Source organism: Balaenoptera acutorostrata, chromosome 1 (assembly GCF_949987535.1).
Source record: "Balaenoptera acutorostrata chromosome 1, mBalAcu1.1, whole genome shotgun sequence".
Taxonomy (NCBI): Eukaryota; Metazoa; Chordata; class Mammalia; order Artiodactyla; family Balaenopteridae; genus Balaenoptera; species Balaenoptera acutorostrata.
In genome coordinates, this window is record NC_080064.1 from 144625283 (window position 1) to 144644939 (window position 19657).

General features: G+C 36.4%; 1 protein-coding gene across 1 annotated transcript in view; it reads left to right on the forward strand.

Moving 5' to 3' along the window:
* The first annotated feature begins 510 nt into the window (after positions 1-510).
* TSEN15 (tRNA splicing endonuclease subunit 15) overlaps positions 511-19657 on the forward strand; it is a 30384-nt gene continuing 11237 nt past the window's right edge. The window contains exons 1-3 of the mRNA XM_007175214.2: positions 511-686; positions 2889-2970; positions 3252-3387. Of these exons, the coding sequence (XP_007175276.2) occupies positions 564-686; positions 2889-2970; positions 3252-3387 (341 nt within the window). The 5' untranslated portion in view covers positions 511-563. The remainder of the gene's footprint in view (positions 687-2888; positions 2971-3251; positions 3388-19657) is intronic.

Here is a 19657-nt window from a genome sequence, read left to right on the forward strand (position 1 = left end):
GCCTTGACTTCCACGTCACATGCTTATGCTATGCTGGTTTGCATCCTACTTTTCTGACCGCTCGTGTTTCCTTTTAACAACTCGTGTTTACTCTTGCTCCTCTAACCCTGAAAGGTCGCTCCACCCTAAAAATACGGTCCTTGGCAGTCTGGTCTTTCTCCTTTCCACTTTCTTCTCTGGAGATCTCATCCACTTCTACACTTTAAGCTTACATGTCAGGGCAAAGAAGCCTTAAGTCTCCCCCACTTTCTCAGCAGAGCTGCAAACAGCGCTGACGTAAGGAGAATTAAGGCCTTCTGGACTCGGGGTATTCTTGAACCTTCTTCTCGCTAGCATCCGCCCAGACTTGAATAAGCGCAGACCGAAAGGGGAGTGCGTTTGCCCAGGTTCTAGCTATGTTTGTCTGAAAGTGGGGCTGATAGAACTGTCCTCCCAGCATCTGAGCTCTCCCGCGCCAGCGCAGCGGACGACCGGGAAGCGGAACCCAAACGCGCGCGTCTCTGCTTCTGGCCGGGCGCGGAGAGCGCAGCGCGGTGCACCACGGGCGCACCGCACGGCAGGGCATGGAGGAGAGCAGCGAGTCCCAGCCGACCGCGGGCTGCAGCGATGTGCGCCCGAGCGTCGATCGCGGTGGCGGCGCCCCCTCATGGGCCCCCGAGGACGCCTGGATGGGCACGCACCCTAAGGTCAGGAGGCGCGAGAGGAGCAGGGCGCCGGTCCTGGCCTCTACCCCAGGCGGAACCCACGGGCCGTGCTCGCCTTTGGGCCCTTGACCCCCAACCGCGTGGGATCGCTGTTTACGCGCGAACCTCACCGAAGGGGATCCTTTATGCTCACTGCCCGCTGCAGGCCACCTTGTTTTTGTTTGTTTAAATGAGTTGAACTCTTGTTCTGACACCGCCCCCTTCCCACTCCCTCAGACCATTCTTAGCTGGAGGGAACAACATTGAATACATCGCCCCTCAGGCCAGATAGTAACCACTCCACTAATCTGAGTTTTGCTGTCTAGGGCTCGTTCTGGGGATGGTCTCATTTAATCCTCACAGTAACCAAGCAAAACAGTTGGTGGGTCATGGATAAGATGTAGTAGTCTACAATGATTAAGGTTTAGGCACAATCCTCATTTGCCTCTGCTTGGCAAATTGCTGCCCTGTACCAGTCATGGCCCAAACAATGAATGGACAGTGAATGGATATAAGGGTTTTTGTAGGAATATCAGGGACTAGATACTTTGGTCTAGTAACTTTAGTGTAATTGCAGTCTTCTGCTGGAGAGCAATATTTCATAGATAATAATCTAAAAACAGTCCAGAAAAGGAACAATTTGAAGATCTTTTCATCTTCTCTTGCTTGATTTTATCCTCCTGCTCTGATCCCCTTATTTATCCTCAAGGTGAGATGAACAAACACTAGCGTGGAGATGTTATTCAGTGCCATAAAAGAACCAAAACATGGAGAAGGATCATGGTGGTTAGGAGCATGAACTCAAAGTTAGACTGCCTGAGTTTGAATCCTGGTTCTGTCACCAGCTTTGTGATTTTTTTTTTTTTTTGGTGCAAGTTGTTTTATCTCATTGTTCCTCAGTTTTCTCATCTGTAAAATGGGGAAAAGAATAGTACTAACCTTATAGGGTTGTTACAGGATTAAATCAGTTAATATTGGTAAAGCACTTGACATATAGTAAACACTACCTAAGTGTTTAATAAGTGGAACAACAGTAACAAAATTTAAAAACTTCTTCTAGATTTGATGTTACTATTTATATGGGTTGTTTGATTTTTCAGCTCTGCATTTGTATTATTCAGTTTGAAAATTACTTGGGTCGATCCAGTAACGCAGTATCAGATTTATCATCCTCAAACACCATTTTGATTATATTATTCCCATGCTTAGAGAATTTCCTTATGGGTAAAATTCAAACTATTAGCTTGGCCATCAAGACCTTGCCACCTGGTCCCCAATTGCCTTTTCAGTGTCATTTTCAAACACGTTTAAGGTTTAGGAGGACAGTTAATAACACCCCTCTTTTCCTGTACCTGTGCACACTTAGGAGGATGCCGATGGGGAAGTGTGACTTCAGATCTGCACCCAGGCAGGTCTGCTGACGCCTCACTTCTGCATTGTCCCTACTTCCCCACCTAGTCACTGACATAGCTCGAATACCTCAGGCTTCTCCTGCAGGGGCAGGCCCCTGAAGAATGTTTGCTCAGTGCTGAGCAACAAGTCTGAAAGCAGCAGCAGCTTGCTTGGTCCTTTAAAAACCAACAATTAAATAACTCCCTACTCTTGAGTGAGCAGGGGTGGGGAGAGAGGCCAGGAGTGGTCTTCTTGCAGACTTTCTCCACAGGCAAATAAGAGACCAGGGAAACAGAGGCTCCCACTAACATGCGCCAACAAAAGTTCTATTAAAAATGTCTCTACTCCTGGCAGATAGGTTTCTTTATAGGCCCTTGAATATGTGTTGCTTATTCCCACCTTTGTGTGATTACTCACAATGTTACTCTACCTTCTCTATTTATTTGAATCATACACGACAAGTCCTTCAGGGCCCAATTTGCATCCCACCTCTGCCAGGAGACATTCACCAACCAAGCCACCTGAGTGGAGCTCCTTTGACCTGTTGTGTCATGTTTTTTTATTCCACTCACTTGGTTTTTAGTCACTTACTGTCATGTATTTTTATTTACCTACAGTTGCAGGTGTGCGTGTGTTTACCCTAACAATCCATAAGATTTTTAGAGATAGGGATCAGGGCTTAATTGCCATGTAACTCCCACTATACCTGTAAGGGAGTCTTATATATTATCCATTTAATGAATAGTTGTTGATTGAAAGAAAATATTAAGAGATTCTTCCTTCTCTGTTTGACAATTACATTTTGATTTTCAGTATTTAGAAATGATGGAATTAGATATAGGAGATGCCACCCAAGTTTATATAGCATTCTTGGTTTACCTGGACCTCATGGAGAGTAAGTATTTGTTTTATTATTGTTTTGTTATTAGGGCGGTGGTGGGGGGATGAGGAGTTGGGTTGGCATATAGCATTTATGCATTTGCTATTAATTTTGTCACTGTTGTGATTTCTTTATTCCTTTACTTTGGGAATTACTGGGTAACAGAAAATACTAGAATGACAAGGAGACATAGCATTATAAGTGATGTTTGCTCAGCTGAGTATTAGGTAGGTGTTTGGAATTTTTATCTTTTATTTTTGATAAACATTATTGTCCATTCAATGATGCACTTTCAGATAAAAGTTGGCATGAAGTAAACTGTGTGGGATTACCAGATCTCCAGCTCATCTGCCTTCTTGGTACTGAGATAGAAGGAGAAGGGTTACAGACTGTGGTACCTACACCCGTCAGTGCTTCCCTCAGCCATAACAGGTGGGCAGGTGATTTTGATCTTTGTTTAACAGATTAGTCCCTTTCCTGAATAAAGTGCTAGGAATCATTAAATTAGAGGTAGTAATATATATATATATATATATATATATATATATATACACACACACACACATATACATACACACACATATATATATATATAATATTTGTATACATTTTGTAAAATTTTATCTTCCACTTTTTTAGTTAACTCCAGGTCACAACAATGAACACTTACATACAGATACAAACAGAGCATTTGTCATTTACACTTTTCCTTTGAAAATAAAATATCTTAATATTCTGTCTAATATTGATACATCACAGATGCTTCAACAAGTTGGTTTTAATTAATGACAGAGATTCTGTAGAGACAGACATTGGAAAGTTTTGAAACAAGGAATGTGGTTAAAAACAATCCTGATTTTTCCCTCTCACAATGTGTCTGCCACATATTGTTAACATTTTCAGATAATCGGCTGTTCGATGACTGTAAAAATTTGGAGGTTTTGTTCCTTTCCTCTCAAAGCATTTGTAGAGGTAGTAATATATTTTAAAAGGAATTTGGGGTACAGGGATCATTGCTTTACTCTTGGTTATTTGAGGAATAAGTTAAATATGAGTATTTAACAAGTATTCATTTACTGTAGAGTATTACTGTATTTTTCATGTTCATTGGGAATTGTTTCATTTTAGATCTTTTTAACTTTATAAAAAGGCATGTAATCGTTTGAGGCTCACTTTATGTACTTAATGTCATACTGCTAACATTGATCTATTGTGTATTTTGGAGGTGGGGGGCTGCCATATAGCATTCCATCGTGTGATTGTACCACAGTTTTCACACTTACTCTCTTGATGATGGAGTGTTGCTAATGTTCAACTTCAGGGGGTAATTTCAAACTGTTTTCTGAAGTGGTTGCCTCAATTTACTTTCCCCTGCAATGTAAACAAGATCTTTGGAAGCTGTGTGGTCTCTTACATTTAGTATTCTCAGACTTTTAAATTTTTGTCAGTTGAATGGCTTATCTCATTGTGGTCTTAATTTGCAGTTGTCTGATATTGAACATTTATTTATATAGTTAATATTTCCTCTCTTGAGAAATGTATTTTCATATCCTTTGCCTACTGGATTGCTTATAGTTTTCTCATTGACTTCTAGGAGTTCTTTATATATTCTTGATAATAATCCTTTTGGTTGTGTTTGTGAGCTTTAAAATCTGTCTTTCAGGTATCTTTTGATGAATACAGTTCTTAATTTGAATATAATCATATTTATCCATTTTTAATAATCAATATCTTTGTATCTAATTTAAGAACTATTTCCTGTCTAAAGGTCTAAAAGAAGTTCACCTATATTTTCCTAAGAGTTTTAAAGTTTGCTTTTTTTAATGGTATGAGAGGAAGGCTGGGAACCCTATTTTCATTTGGATAACCATTTTTCTCCACCTCCGTTTACAGAATATTCCCTCCTTTCCTTATTGTCCGACATATCATCTCTGTCATTTTCCAAGACTCCCTCTATGCATTGATTTGTTTCTGGGCTCTCTTTATATTCCATTAGTCAATATATTTATCCTTGTGCCAATACCACATTTTCCTAATTGGTAGCTTCATAAGAAGTCCTGGTATCTGGTTAACAAGTCTCCCTTTTTGCTTTTCTTCTTTAGAAGCTGTGGCAGGCAGCCTCTAAGATGGCTTCTTATAATCCATCCTTCTGACGGTCACACTCTTGTGTAATTCCCTTCCCTGGAGTGTGGTCTGGAGTTAGTGACTTGTTTTCAATAAATAAAATTTGGCAAAAATGATGGGATGTTACTTCTAAGATTAGATTATAAAAGACTATGGCTATTTGGGGTCTTGTGTTTCCATACAAATTTGAAAATTTTTTGTTCTAGTTCTGTGAAAAATGCCATTGGTAATTTGATAAGGATTACACTGAATCTGTAGATTGCCTTGGGTAGTATAGTCATCTTAACAATATCAATTCTTCCAATCCAAGAACACAGTATATCATTCCTTCTGTTTGTGTCATCTTCGATTTCTTCCATCAGCGTCTTACAGTTTTCAGAATACAGGTCTTCCTGACTTCAGACTATACTACAAAGCTACAGTAATCAAAACAGTACAGTAGTGGCACAAAAACAGCTACATAGATCAATGGAACAGGATAGAAAGCCCAGAAATAAACCCCACACTTATGGTCAATTAATCTACCACAAAGGAGGCAAGAATATACGATGGGGAAAAGGCAGCCTCTTCAATAAGCAGTGCTGGGGAAACTGGACAGCTATGTATAAAAGAATGAAATTAGAACATTCTCTAATACCATATACAACAATAAACTCAAAATGGATTAAAGACCTAAATGTGAGCCTGGATACTATAAAACTCCTAGAGGAAAACATAGGCAGGACACTCTTTGACATAAATCTCAGCATTCTTTTTTTTGATCCATCTCATAGAGTAACAGAAACAAAAGCAAAAATAAGCAAATGGGACCTAATTAAACTTACAAGCTTTTGCACAGCAAAGGAAACCATAAACAAAACGAAAAGACAACTTACGAAATGGGAGAAAATATTTGCAAACATTGCGACCAACAAGGGCTTAATTTCCAAAATATACAAACAGCTCATACAACTCAATATCCAAAAAACAAACAACCCAATGAAAAAATGAGCAGAAGACCTAAATAAACATTTCTCCAAAGAAGACATACAGATGGCCAATAGGCACATGAAAAGATGCTCAACATCGCTAATTATTAGAGAAATGCAAGTCAAAACTACAATGAGGTACCACCTCACACTGGTCAAAATAGCCATCATCAAAAAGCCTACAAATAGTAAGTGCTAAAGAGGTTGTGGAGAAAAGTGAACCCTCCTACACTGTTGGTGGGAATGTAAATTGGTACAGCCATTATGGAGAACAGTATGGAGGTTCCTTAAAAAACTAAAAATAGAGTTGCCATATGATACAGCAATCGCACTCCTGGGTATATATCCAGAGAAAACTCTAATTCTGAAAGATAATGCACCCCAGTGTTCATAGCAGCACTATTTACAGTACCCAAGACGTGGAAGCAATTTAAATGTTCATTGACAGATGAATGGATAAAGAAGATGTGGTATATATGTGTGTGTGTGTGTGTGTGTGTGTGTGTATATATATATATATATATATATATACACACACACACACATAATGGAATATTACTCAGCCATAAAAAAGAATGAAAAGAATGAAAAACGAATGAAATAATGCCATTTGCAGCAATATGGATGGACCTGCAGATTATCCTATTAAGTGAAGTAAGTCAGATAGAGATAGACAAATATCATATATCACTTATATGTGGAATCTAAAAAAATGATACAAATGAACTTGTTTACTAAACAAATAGACACACAGACATAGAAAACAAACTTATGGTTACCAAAGGGGAAAGAGGGGAGGGACGAATTTGGAATTTGGGATTAACAGATACACACTACTATATATAAAATAAACAACAGGACCTACTGTATAGCACAGGACACTATATTTAATATCTTGTAATAACCTATAATGGAAAAGAATCTGAAAAAGAATATATATGTGCACACACACACATATATATATTTTTTCAGGTATACAGCAAAGTGATTCATATATATATGTGTATATATATATATATATATATATATATATATATATATATATATAGTAAACAACTATACTTCAATAAAAAAAAAAACAACTATGGTTTCTGTCAGGCACTCTCTCTGACTTGCTTGTTCTGAGGGAAGCCAGCTTCCCTGTGAACTGTCCTAGAGAAAGTCTGAACGTAGAGGAGTAAAGGTAATTACTGATGGAGCAAGATTCTTGAGAGGTGGGGAGTGGTGGATTCAAGAGACTAGTTGAAGAGATTAATATTGAGCTAGAGGAGGAACACCTGAACCTCTGAGGCTGTGGGGCAGGTAGAAAGGACAGAGGAAGACATTGGTGTATCTGAGTGGGTTTACACGCAGGGAAGAGGACAGAGCACCGTAAATCCTAACATGAAGCACTTTGATAAGCACCTGTTCCTTTCCTAATTCTCTATGATAAATGCATATTGATTTAATAGAAAGACCACTGGACCAAAGCCATAAGACCTAGGTTCTGGTCTTGACACTGACACAACATTTTCTTTGATGATTGGAGACACACCTAATTTTTCTGAGTTTCACTTCCTTTGTGTTTTATTGAGGGATATAGATTATCAGTAGATAACATGTAAGATCCCTTCCATATCAAAGCTACCATAATTGGTTATTTTCATTGTGTGTATTGCATAAAATTATATTAAATTAATTTTTAGATTTCTATTAAATATTTTTTGTATGTGTGATTTGTTATGAGAATTGTTTTTTGATATATCAGGCTATTTATACCCTTCTTTGAGAGGCTCCTTACTCAGATTTTTCTGTGTATTTGAAAATCAACACACAACAGTTTTACTAGCATTATTTCCAATAATGCTTCTTCTGTCTAAAAGACTTAATAATTCACTCCTTAAATCTCTCCCTTTGTGTCTTTTAATTACTCCAACAAATATCATCCTAGCTAGTATTATTAATATACTATTTGTTTGGAGAAGGAACTACCATTTAGAATTTACCTGAATTTAATCCTCAAAAATAAAATCAGTAGCCTGTTTGAATCAAATCATTGCATAAGTCTAGAATAAATTTGTGTCCTATTAATTTCTAGTTTTTCCCAACTGGTGATTATTGCTTTTCTAGCTTTTTAAGTTTGTTTTCTTCTTTAAATAGAATTAGTTGGAAGGTTAACTTAGTAATCCATTTTTATACTCTTGCATTTAATAACTCAGAGGGCTTAAGTCTGTGTGTTTTTTTTCTATATAAATATTCATAATTATATTATGCAGTGGAATAATAATACACAAAATAGCACAAATGAGGCCCCATACACATTAGATTTATTATGCCTTTTATGGCATAAAATTTTCTCAACTCAAAGTATGCAAATAACATTTTAACAAAGATTTGTGTGTGTATGTTTGATTTCATTCCTCAGTTTTTAACAGGAGTGATATTTTTAGGTAGTAGGCAAGCTTTTATCTATTTTTACTTCTATGTGTACTTTGTATATAAAATGTTACATATCTAACAGAGTTGCTGCAATTGCAGACGTTTGTGGTTAATGTAGGAATTTTCCTTCATTAGTAACACAAAGAAAATTATTGACTTTGAAGCTTTGGCAGCCTTGTATAGGGAAGAAATTCATTAAGCCAAGTCCTAAAAGTATTTGGGTAGGAATTTATGAAGGTAGCTCACCTTAAAAAAAATACATTTTTTTAAAATTTAAGAGAACAAACAGCTCTTACTTTATCTGATAATAAATCATCTACAAAAATAAATCACTCTGTGTTCACTTTTAAACATCATTACTGTCAGATAATATTGCTTGCACTTTTTAGTTTAGCAAATATTTATAGACAATTATGTGTCAGGAAGTGATCTAAGTGCTAGGAATACCGTGTTGATCAAGACAGCCTCTTTCTTTTTTTGAGGTATAATTGACAGGCAACACTTTATTAGTTTCAGGTATAAAACATGATGTTTTGATATTTGCATGTATTGGGAAATGATCACAATGAGTCTAGTTCACATTCATCACCATACATAGTAACAGAATTTTTTTCTTATGACGAGAACTCTTAAGATCTACTTTCTTAGCCACTTTCAACTATGCAATACAGTGTTATTAACTGTAGTCACTATGCTGTACACTACATTCCCATGACTTATGTATTTTATAACTGGAAGTTTATACCTTTTGACTCTTTTCACCCGTTTCACCCACTGCCTCTGGCACCCACCATTCTGTTCTCTGTATTTATGAATTTTGTGTGTGTGTGTGATTCCACATATGCATGTGATCATATGATGCTTAAGACATTCTCTTGGAAGTAATGTTCTAGCACTAAATGTTGGCTGGAAAATAAATTTTATTTCATTTTTTGGTAATTGTTAGATGAGATCTGGTAAAAACAGAATTGTCCTTTGTTCAGAGATTTAATTAACTGTAATTTGGGACCACCTCCACTTATTTTATTGTTAGGTAATTGAATAACAAGGGTAGTGGAGTACTGATAAGTACTTTACACAAGGTTGTGTCAGGACCCAAAAGAAAGACAGAAAAAGCCTCCTGAAAGTTGTAAGACACCATGTTTTAGTAGGACAAGTGCAAGTAGTTAAATGTGCCTGCCTGCCTAGCATGGAACCTAGTTCAGAGTAGGTGATTAATGGCATCAATTAAGGCCACTAATGAACAAATGAATGTATAGAGCTCATGAGAAAAGAAGGGAAGGATGGGAAATGAGGTGGGAAGAGTTACGTACATCATGAAGGCCATCACTGTTTTCACTTTTTTGCTGTTACAAATTGTACTGTAACGAATAGCCTTGTAAATATATCCTTGTTCTCATGTATAAGAGTTTCTCTAATGTAGAAACCTAGAGGTGAAATGGCTGGGATATATAACATTTATACCTTCATCTTTACTGGTTATTACTAACTTGCTCTCCAGAAGGTTATCAGTTTATGGTCCCACTGACAATATATAAGTTTCCATAGACTAGGAGAAGAGATTTACTGACATATAGCTGACAAAGATTAATTCAGAATATGTAAATAACTTCTGTGCCTCAAGGAAAAAAACAACCCAAATGAAAAACATGGGCAAAGAATATGAACAGGCAGTTCATAGAAGAGGAACTCAAATGCTCAAATCTATTTGTAATCAGGGAAATACAAATATAAGACGTGCCTGTTCATGTTTATCTTGATGATGTAGAAGCTTTTCAGACAGTTTATGTTGTTATTGTTTGACAAAAAGAAGGTATGGGGGGATCTTTGAACAGGACTACAGCTAGCTCATAACATGCCTTGGAGTGAATTAGAAAAAGGGACTCCCTCTGGACATACAGAAAAAGTCTCTTCACCAGGATTCAAGGTTTGGCAAGCACCATAAATCAGATTTCAGATGCACTTGTACCTGGCATCCTTGTGCAAGGCACAGTCTGTACAATATACATGATTCCCTACCCCTGAAGCATGTCTGTTGAGTCCTAGGTTTCCAGAAGGAACTCTAAAAATTACTGGTACATGGATGGTGTTATTGAAGGGCTTTAAGCAGGGCAGTGATGCTGTAGGTTATTCCATGTGGTTATAAGAGTATTTTGCATTTGTAGAGAACGTCACAGAATTTCAAAGTACCTTCACATGTATACTCTCGTTTCATCAGCTCTAAAATCCTTAGTGGTATATAGGGTACTTGTTTTATCCTAATTTCACATATAAAAAGCTTAGATTAAAAATGTGGTTTTATTTATGCTCTACTGTTTCCAAAAGATAATAAAGGATTAAATGAGTTGCGCCAAGATCTCATAGTAGATAACAAAGTCTCATAGCTATAGTTCTTCTTACTTTGTTGGTGATTTTAAAATCTTTTACTGTAGAATAAAACCAGATACAGAAAACTACATAATATAAATGCATAGATTGAGTTACAAGGCAAACATTTTGAACACTTGTAACCCACCAAGTCAAGAAATAGAACTTTTCTAGCCATCCTAGAACCCCTTCAGTGTGCCCTGTCCTAAGCATTACCTTTTCCTTTCCCGTTATTCTTACTTTTATAATAATAACTTTTATTTTGGCTGTACTATTTTATGGTGTACTCATGGTGCATTTCAACGTTTCCCTGTCCTCTGTATTTTCTGAAAATTGGCAACTGGAACCAGGGTCTTGATTATATCATATTAATAAGACTGTAGCTGGTGGTCTGTTCTTTTGTCAGGAGGCATGTAATGTCCTTTTACTTTTTATATACATTTTAAAATCAACTTAATTTCTACAAATAAAGCACTTCTTTATTTGCATCTCACAAATTTTGCCCATTAAAAAATGTTTTTGGTTATATCCTGTAAATCTCTGTTGATCTGCAGTAGAGTCCAGCAAACTCTTTCCGTAAAGCTCTAGAAAGTAAATATATTGGGATTTGCAGGCCATTTGGGCTCTGTTGCAGCTCCTTAGCTCTGCCATGTTATGGTGAAAGCAGCCCTAGACAATACATAAACAAATGGTGTGGTTCTTATAACTTTATTTACAAGAACAGAGGGCAGTCCAGATTTGGCCCATAGACCATTGGTTTACCAACTCCTGATCTGTGGGTTTTGCCTCTATCCTTCTCTTTTCCTTACAGTTTTTCTATTAAAGAACCTGGGCTGTTTGACATGCATACTCTCCTATAATCTGGGTTTGTCAATTACTCACGGTGCATTTCAACATGTCTCCCTGTCCTCTGTATTTTCTGCAAATTGGCAGCTGGAACCAGCAGCTTGATGAGATGCAATTGGATCATGTTAGTAAGACTATAGCTGGTAGTCTATTCTTTCATCAGGCAACATATAATGTCTGGTTACCTCTCTGTGTGATCTTAGTAGCATTGATGCTTAATGCCTAGCTTTGACTAGTGGTTTTAACCTTTGTTGTCATTGTTGTTCTGACCTATGATTCTAGTCTACTTCCTTTGAACTGCAGCACAGATACAGTAGAGCTTTGGTTCATATATTGTTCCCAGGACCTCTTAGTGCTGACTTCCCCGTTTGACTTTCACTCAAGAAAGCACAGTAGAATGGGCGTAGGTGAGAATGGTGATATATTATGGGGAATATTAATTTTATATTAAAATATGACCTGCCAACTTTGATGCTTTGTTGTTAGAAACAAATTACTTACTACACACTGCACAACAAACCTGAGCAAACCAGCTGTAAATCACTATCCTAGACTGTGTTGCTTAGCTGCTTGATTATAGTGCTTTTTTTTTTTTAATGCTCTGTATTCCTCAAAAACTTTAAATGACATTTTTATTACTAGGGAATCTGGGTAGTATACAAAGCCCGAGAGCCAGAGGAGTTGGCAGTTGCTGTGGGTGCAACTTCATGTTATTTACAAAGGGCATATTACACATTAAGGCATGATAGCTGTCTTCTTTATTGAAGTCCCAAGTTTTGGAGTCTGTTGTTTGTAATACTGGACCACACTCTATCATTTACATAGTTAACTACAACTTAGTTATAAAATATTTCCCCAGTGATTACAATAAATAATCTCACTGTAGCTCTTAAAACTACAGCTATCTTGCTGCTTGACTGCTGAGTGGCAGAGTGGCATATGTATTTGCAAGGCTTATTCTTTCCATTATTTATTTTATAGTGTATATGTATTTGGTGACTCCTTAAAAGGTAACAATTCTAGACAACATTTAATGTTATATGTGCGTCAGTTTCTAAGAACTCCCAAACAGTTTTTGTATCCATTTCCTATTTATTTTCCCAGGCTTTGGACCTAGTGATTTTATGTACATAGTTTCTGGCAAGAGTACAGACAGATTCCATTACAGAGCAAATGTGTATTTGAGTAGCAGTGAGTGAATGCATTACTTTGAGCAAAAGTACAGTTTATGATTGGTGTTTTCTGTAAAGCAGTTATGCATAATATTTGCTCATAGTTAAAACACTTTGGCGTACTTTTCAAGTCTCAGAAGGTCTTATGTATACTGGCCCCTTGTGAAAATATTGATTTAATACTACTTGCTGATCTCCAGTGGCAGAATAGGATTGGTAAAATGCCTATATCTGATACCTAGTGGGAAAATTATGTTGATGGAGTATGAAATTGTTTGTGTTTCTTGAAGGGAAAGACACAACTCCTTTTTCTCTCATCTAAAAATACTTCCTAAAGCTAATGTAAAATAATCTTTAGCTTACATTTTAAAATAGTATATTAAGTTATGTATTCGGATGGCATACAGAAAGTACTCTAGATTGTTTCTTACTAAAGTGAATCTAAGAATCCATGTAGCAGGTTTGGTCAGTGACCGTAGAGGTATGACTACAGTTTCCCCAGACTTCGTGATGATATAAAATCATAGTAATAAATTCACAGAGGTCAAAGAGATCTGATGAATTTAAAAATGAGACAACCAGAGGAATACTAATGAAAGACAAGGGCCTTTTTCAGAGCTAAGGAAGCAAATGAAGTCAAATTTATGTTCACATGGCTTAATTAGCTTCTCTTTGGACCATCCTGCCATTGATATTTGTTGAGTGTCCCTAAAGGTGTGAAGTATGTTACAACAAAGTTAGGATAATAGTTTTACAGGCTTCTGTAATTATTAGTATTATAGGTAGTTATAAATGGGAAAATATCTTAAGAAACTGGCACAAGGACCCATAGCAAATTGTGAGAAAAAAAATGTTTTTCTGCTCTTTAGCTATCAGTTTTGGGGTTTTTTGTTTGTTTGTTTTCTGATAGAACTTATGTTGTCTTCCAATTTCAATGTCAATTTAGTTTCTTCGGTAAAATATGAGAGACGTGCTGAAAACTGAAACCCCAGTTGCCATATTTTAAGCTTATCTGCTTTTATACATAAGTTTAAAAAAAAAAAGCTGAGCAAAGTGTTTTCTACAATCATGAGATTCAGGGACAGTTAAGATACTGCTTTTTGAAATGCTCTATAAATCTCCTTTGTTACAAAGGACCATAGTTCCTTGCTTAGTAATACCGATGAATCATTCATCCTTTTAAACCCAACTGAATTATAAATGGCTGTCTTCTCTCAGTGCCAGAGAAGGAGAGTGGATCGTTTCTGTGACGGTGGAGCCTCTCCAATGACCATTTTATCCCCCCCACTTCCGCAAATTTGTGGCATTTCTTTTGATGTGTGGTGATTGGTAACCTCTCTAAAAGAGGTACCTTCAGCCAGTTTATCTGAGAGGCAATTTTTCCAACTATTCTCTTTCTTAGCATCTTCCAGTCTGAATATTATGCTAGAAATTTAGGAGAAAGCCTTCCACATTCCATATACCAAATTGGTCATCTGCTAGTTCAGCAGCCATAAGGCTAAAAGCCTAAGAACTTCTGTCATTTGGTTTGATCACAACTCTTTTTGGCAAGATTCTTGTACAATTTATGCTTTAAGAGAAGTGAAGACAATTCATTCAGAGCCAAAGTTAGGATTTCTAGCCTGTGATTTTTTAAATCTGATGCTTAGCTTATTAAGCCATATCGACCTGTTTCTTACAGCATTGTTGTCAACGTTTTCAATGTTTCAAAAGAATACATTCTTCCTTCTTCCTACATTGAATCAAATGAATTGCAGTTCTTTTTTCTTTGTTGGAATTAATGTAGCTTTTAAATACAGTTTTTAAAGACTGTAAGTAGTAATTTTTCTTTTCTTAAAGGTCATGATTATTTTTAAAATATTTTATTAGCTCTTTATGTGTTATCACACAGTAACCCAGGTAATAAAATAGACCAACTGTTTATTTTTAAATTCATTGTACCAGTGTTTTTATGCGGAGAAGAAAAAGAACCCATATTTTAAAACACTGAGATGTGTAGGAAAAAGTAAAATTTTATTTATTGTTCTTATACTAAAATAATATAACTTTCAGTAAAAATACTGTGAATGTATATAATTATACTTTTTCTTTAAGCATTAAATGTAATGAATATAAATGAATATTAATATAATTATAGACTATCTAGAGTCAAAGAAGCATGTTTTGGTTTGGGGGGAAAGGATAAAAAAGTAAATTGCATATTACTCCAGCATTTTCTAGTTTGCTCATTCATTTACTAGGCATCTGTTGTGTGCTGGACTCAAGGGATCCAAAACATCACAAGATGCTCACAGTCTTCAACTGAGACGGACAGCCATTTATAGCCATCGTGATGAATGTAATGAGAGACGTGTACGAGGCACTGAGGGGGATTGCAGAGGGAGGAGACAGAACCTCGGCTGGTGGTACAGGAGGTGCGGGAGGCTAAGAAAGCTTCCTGCAGAATGAGCTGTTTGCAATATGTGTAGGCATTCCATGTGGAATGGAGTTGGGAATGGATGTTCCTGACAGAAGTAATAACATGAGCAAGGTATTGAGGTCTGAGAGAGCATGGAAACTGCAAATGGTTCCTTAAAACAGGATATTAGTAATGGCAGAGGGACGGCGTGCCTGCAACTGGTGAGAAAGCCCTGGATTAGGGGTGTGTGTGTGTGTGTGTGTGTGTGTGTTGATGTGAGAGAGATGGGAATGGGAGAAGGAGGAGGGAGGGAAGGAAGGAGAGACAGAGATAGAAAATATGAAAAAAGTACCCCTTCTCCTGGTAAGCAGTAGATCAGGAGAGGCTGAAGGGGTTAGGGAATTCAAAGATAAGAGAAAGCTAAGTCAAGTGTTTTGCCACTTTGGGAGATGCTGGTATATCCTGAAAAAAAAAAGGTAGGAAAATTATTTGAATCAGAGTATTAGGAATTGTAATGCTTGTTTCCATTTTCTCTAAAGATACCAATTAAAATATGCAAATCTGCGAGGATATAGGAAATGACCAGCAGTTAGTGCAAAAGCAAATTTTAGGGATTTGAGGAGATTAAGTAACTCTCTCCATCTCTTGCTGTTTCACAAGCTTCCTTTGTTGAACCTTTTCAAGTTTCTGGCCTCAAAAGGTTAAAATGTTCCAGGGCTTAGGCCTCTGAGCTTTTCTCTTCTTAGATAGCTTCATCTGGTTCCATGGTTTTAAATATCATCGATATACTGATGACTTGCAAATTTATGTCTCTTCCTCTGCCTCTTCTATGAATCTAAGACTCATATTTAACTGTCTACTTGACATCTCCACTGAGATCTAAATGGCATCTCAAATTGCCATGTCCAGAATGAACTCTTTCTGTTTTGTAAATAAGTTCATTTGTACCATTTTTTTTTAGATTCTGCATATGAGCCATATCATATGATATTTGTCTTTTTCTGTCTGACTTACTTCACTCAGTATGACAATCTCTAGGTCCATCCATGTTGCTGCAAATGGCATTATTTCATTATTTTTAATGGCTGAGTAATATTCCACTGTATATATGTACCACATCTTCTTCATCTGTTCACCTGTCCATGGACATTTAGGTTGCTTCCATGTCCTGGCTATTGTAAACAGTGCTGCAATGAACATTGGGGTGCATGTATCCTTTCAGACCATCTTTTTCTCTGGATATATGCCCCGTAATGGGATTGCAAGATCATATGGTAGCTCTGTTTTTAGTTTTTTAAGAAACCTCCATACTGTTCTCCTCAGTGGCTGTACCAATTTACATTCCCACCAACAGTGTCAGAGGGTTCCCTTCTCTTCACACCTTCTCCAGCATTTATTGTTTGTAGATTTTTTGTTGATGGCCATTCTGACTGGTGTGAGGTGATATCTCATTGTAGTTTTGATTTGCATTTGTCTAATAATTAGTGATGTTGAACATCTTTTCATGTGCCTCTTGGCCATCTGTATGTCTTCTTTGGAGAGATGTCTATTTAGGTCTTCTGCCGATTTTTTGATTGGGTTGTTTGTTTTTTATGATATTAAGCCACATGAGCTGCTTGTAAATTTTGGAGACTAATCCCTTGTCGGTCACATCATTTGCAGATATTTTCTCCCATTCTGTGGGTTATCTTTTCGTTTTGTTTATGGTTTCCTTTGCTGTGCAAAAACTTTTGAGTTTAGAGAATGAACTGATGGTTACCAGGGGGGGATGGGTCGGGGGGGAGCAATAGTTAGGGAGTTTGGGATTGACATGTACACACTGCTATATTTAAAATGGATAACCCACAAGGATCTACTGTATAGCACAGGGAACTCTGCTCAATATTTTTCTTATTTTTAAAAAATTTTTGTTTTATATTGGAGTATAGTTGATTAACAATGTTGTGTTAGTTTCAGGTGTACAGCAAAGTGATTCAGTTATACATATACATGTATCTATTCTTTTTCAAATTCTTTTCCCATTGAACTCTGCTCAATATTATATAACAACCTAAATGGGAAAATAATTTGAAAAAGAATAGATACATGTTAAAAAAAAAAAAAAAAAGAGAATTCTGTATTTGTCCCCTAAACGGCTCCTACTTTCAGTAAATGGCAACTCTATTCATTCTGAGGCTCAGGCCAAAAACCTTGGAGGTAGTTATCTCTCTCTCTCTCTCTATCTATACTTTATGTTTTAGAACAATTTTAGATTTACAGAAAAATTGAGCAGATAGTACAGAGCTTTTGCATATAAGCTTCAGTCCAGCACAGTGTTTATTAGTTGTTACTATTGTCTTGTCTTAGTATGGTACATTTGTTACAAATAATGAACCAATATTGATACATTATTGTTAAGTAAAGTCCATAGTTTACGTTAGGATTCACTCTTTTTATTGTACAATTCTATTGATTTTAACAAGTGCATAATGTCATGTATCCACCATTACACACAGAATAGATTTCCTGCCCTAAAAATCCCCTGTGCTCCATATATTCATCCCTTTGCCCCAACCCTGAACTGCTGGCAGCCACTGAACTTTTAACTTTCTCTGTAGTTTTGCGTTTTCCAGAATGGTATAATCATACAGTATGTAGCCTTTTCAGATTGGCTTCTTTCACTTAGCAATACACATCCTCGCTACCATGGTACTGTTAGTTTTTTGAATTTTAGCTATTCTAATTCATGCATAGTAGTGTCTCGTTTTTTTTTTTTTTTTTTTGTTAATTTGCAATTTCCTAATGACCTACGATGTTGAGAATTTTTTCATATGGTTATGTGCCATCTGTGTATCTTCTTTGATGACGTATCTGTTTGGATCCTTTGCCTATTTTTTATTTGGGCTGTTTGTTTTCTTTTTGTTGAATTTTGAGAATTCTTTATGTACTTTGGATACAAGTCCTTTATCAGATATGTGTTTGGCAAATATTTCCTCCCAGTCTGTGGCTTCTCTTTTCATTCTTTTAATAGAGTCTTTTGGGGAAGAGAAGGTTTTAATTTTAATAGAGTGCAACTTAATTATTTCTCTTACAGATCATGCTTTTGGTGTTGTATCTATAGGCTCATCATCAAACCCAAAGTCATCTAGATTTTTTCCTATGTTGTCTTCTAAAAGTTTTATGATTCTGTGTTTTACATTTAGTTCTATGTTCCATTTTGAGTTTAATTTTTGTGAAAGATGTAAGATGTGTGTCTAGATTCATTTTTTTGCATGTTAATGTCAGTTGTCCAGCACCATTTGTTGACAAGACAGTTTCTCCATTGAGTTGCTTTTGCTCCTTTGTCAAAGATCAGTTGACTGTATTTATGTGGGTCAGTTCTGGGCCCTCTATTCTAATTCATTAACCTATTTGTCCATTCCTTCACCAGTACCACATGGTCTTAATTACTATAGCTTTATAGTAAGTCTTGAAGACAGGTAATGTCAGTCCTCTCACTTTGTTCTTTTCGGTATTGTGTTGGCTATTCTAGGTCTTTTGCCTTTTCATATAAACTTTAGAATCAATTTGTCAGTATCTACAAAATAACTTTCTAGGGTTTTGGTTGGGATTTTGCTTAATTTATAGATCACAATGGGAAGAATTGGCATGTTAACAGTATTGAGCCTTCCTCTCCAGGAAAATGGACTATTTCTCCATTTATTTAGATCTCCTGTGATTTCTTTCATCAGAGTTTTATGGTTTTCCTTATACAGATCCTGTACATATTTTTGTTAGGTTTATACCTAAGTACTTCACTTTTTTGATGCTAATGTAAATGGTGTTATGTTTTTCATTTGAAATTCCAATTGTTCATTGCTGATATGTAGGAAAACAATTGACTTTCATATATTAACCTTGCTATGTCTCTTACTGGTTTTAGCCCACCCAGTTCTCAGACATCCAAATTAATTTGTTAACAAATTCTGTCAGTTCTCCCTTAAAAGTATATCCAAAATCTGACCATTTCTCACTGCTTCTGCAATACTCTGTCACTCTGGTGTAAGCTCCTATCATCTCACTCTCTGTACTATCGCATCCTGAGAAGTGGGCTTACTTTAATAACACTTACAGCATTTGTCACTACTCAATATACTATATATTGGTTATTTTGTTTGTTTGTTTGTTTTTTGTTTACTCTCTTCTTCCCCCACTTCCTCCATGGAAGCAGTAACTTTGTTCTGTTCGTTGCTATTTCCCCTGTGCCTAGCCTGGTACCTGGTATTTGGGGTTAAATATGTATTTGTCATATGAGTGAACTCACTCAGACTACTCAGTTCCTGCAACAGAGACTTGCTAAATAATATCTTAAAGAACATAAGGTTGCTACAAGCAACCTTCCAAGAGTTTCTAAAAAATTAGAATGTCTGCAAAGTTCATCACTATTTCCC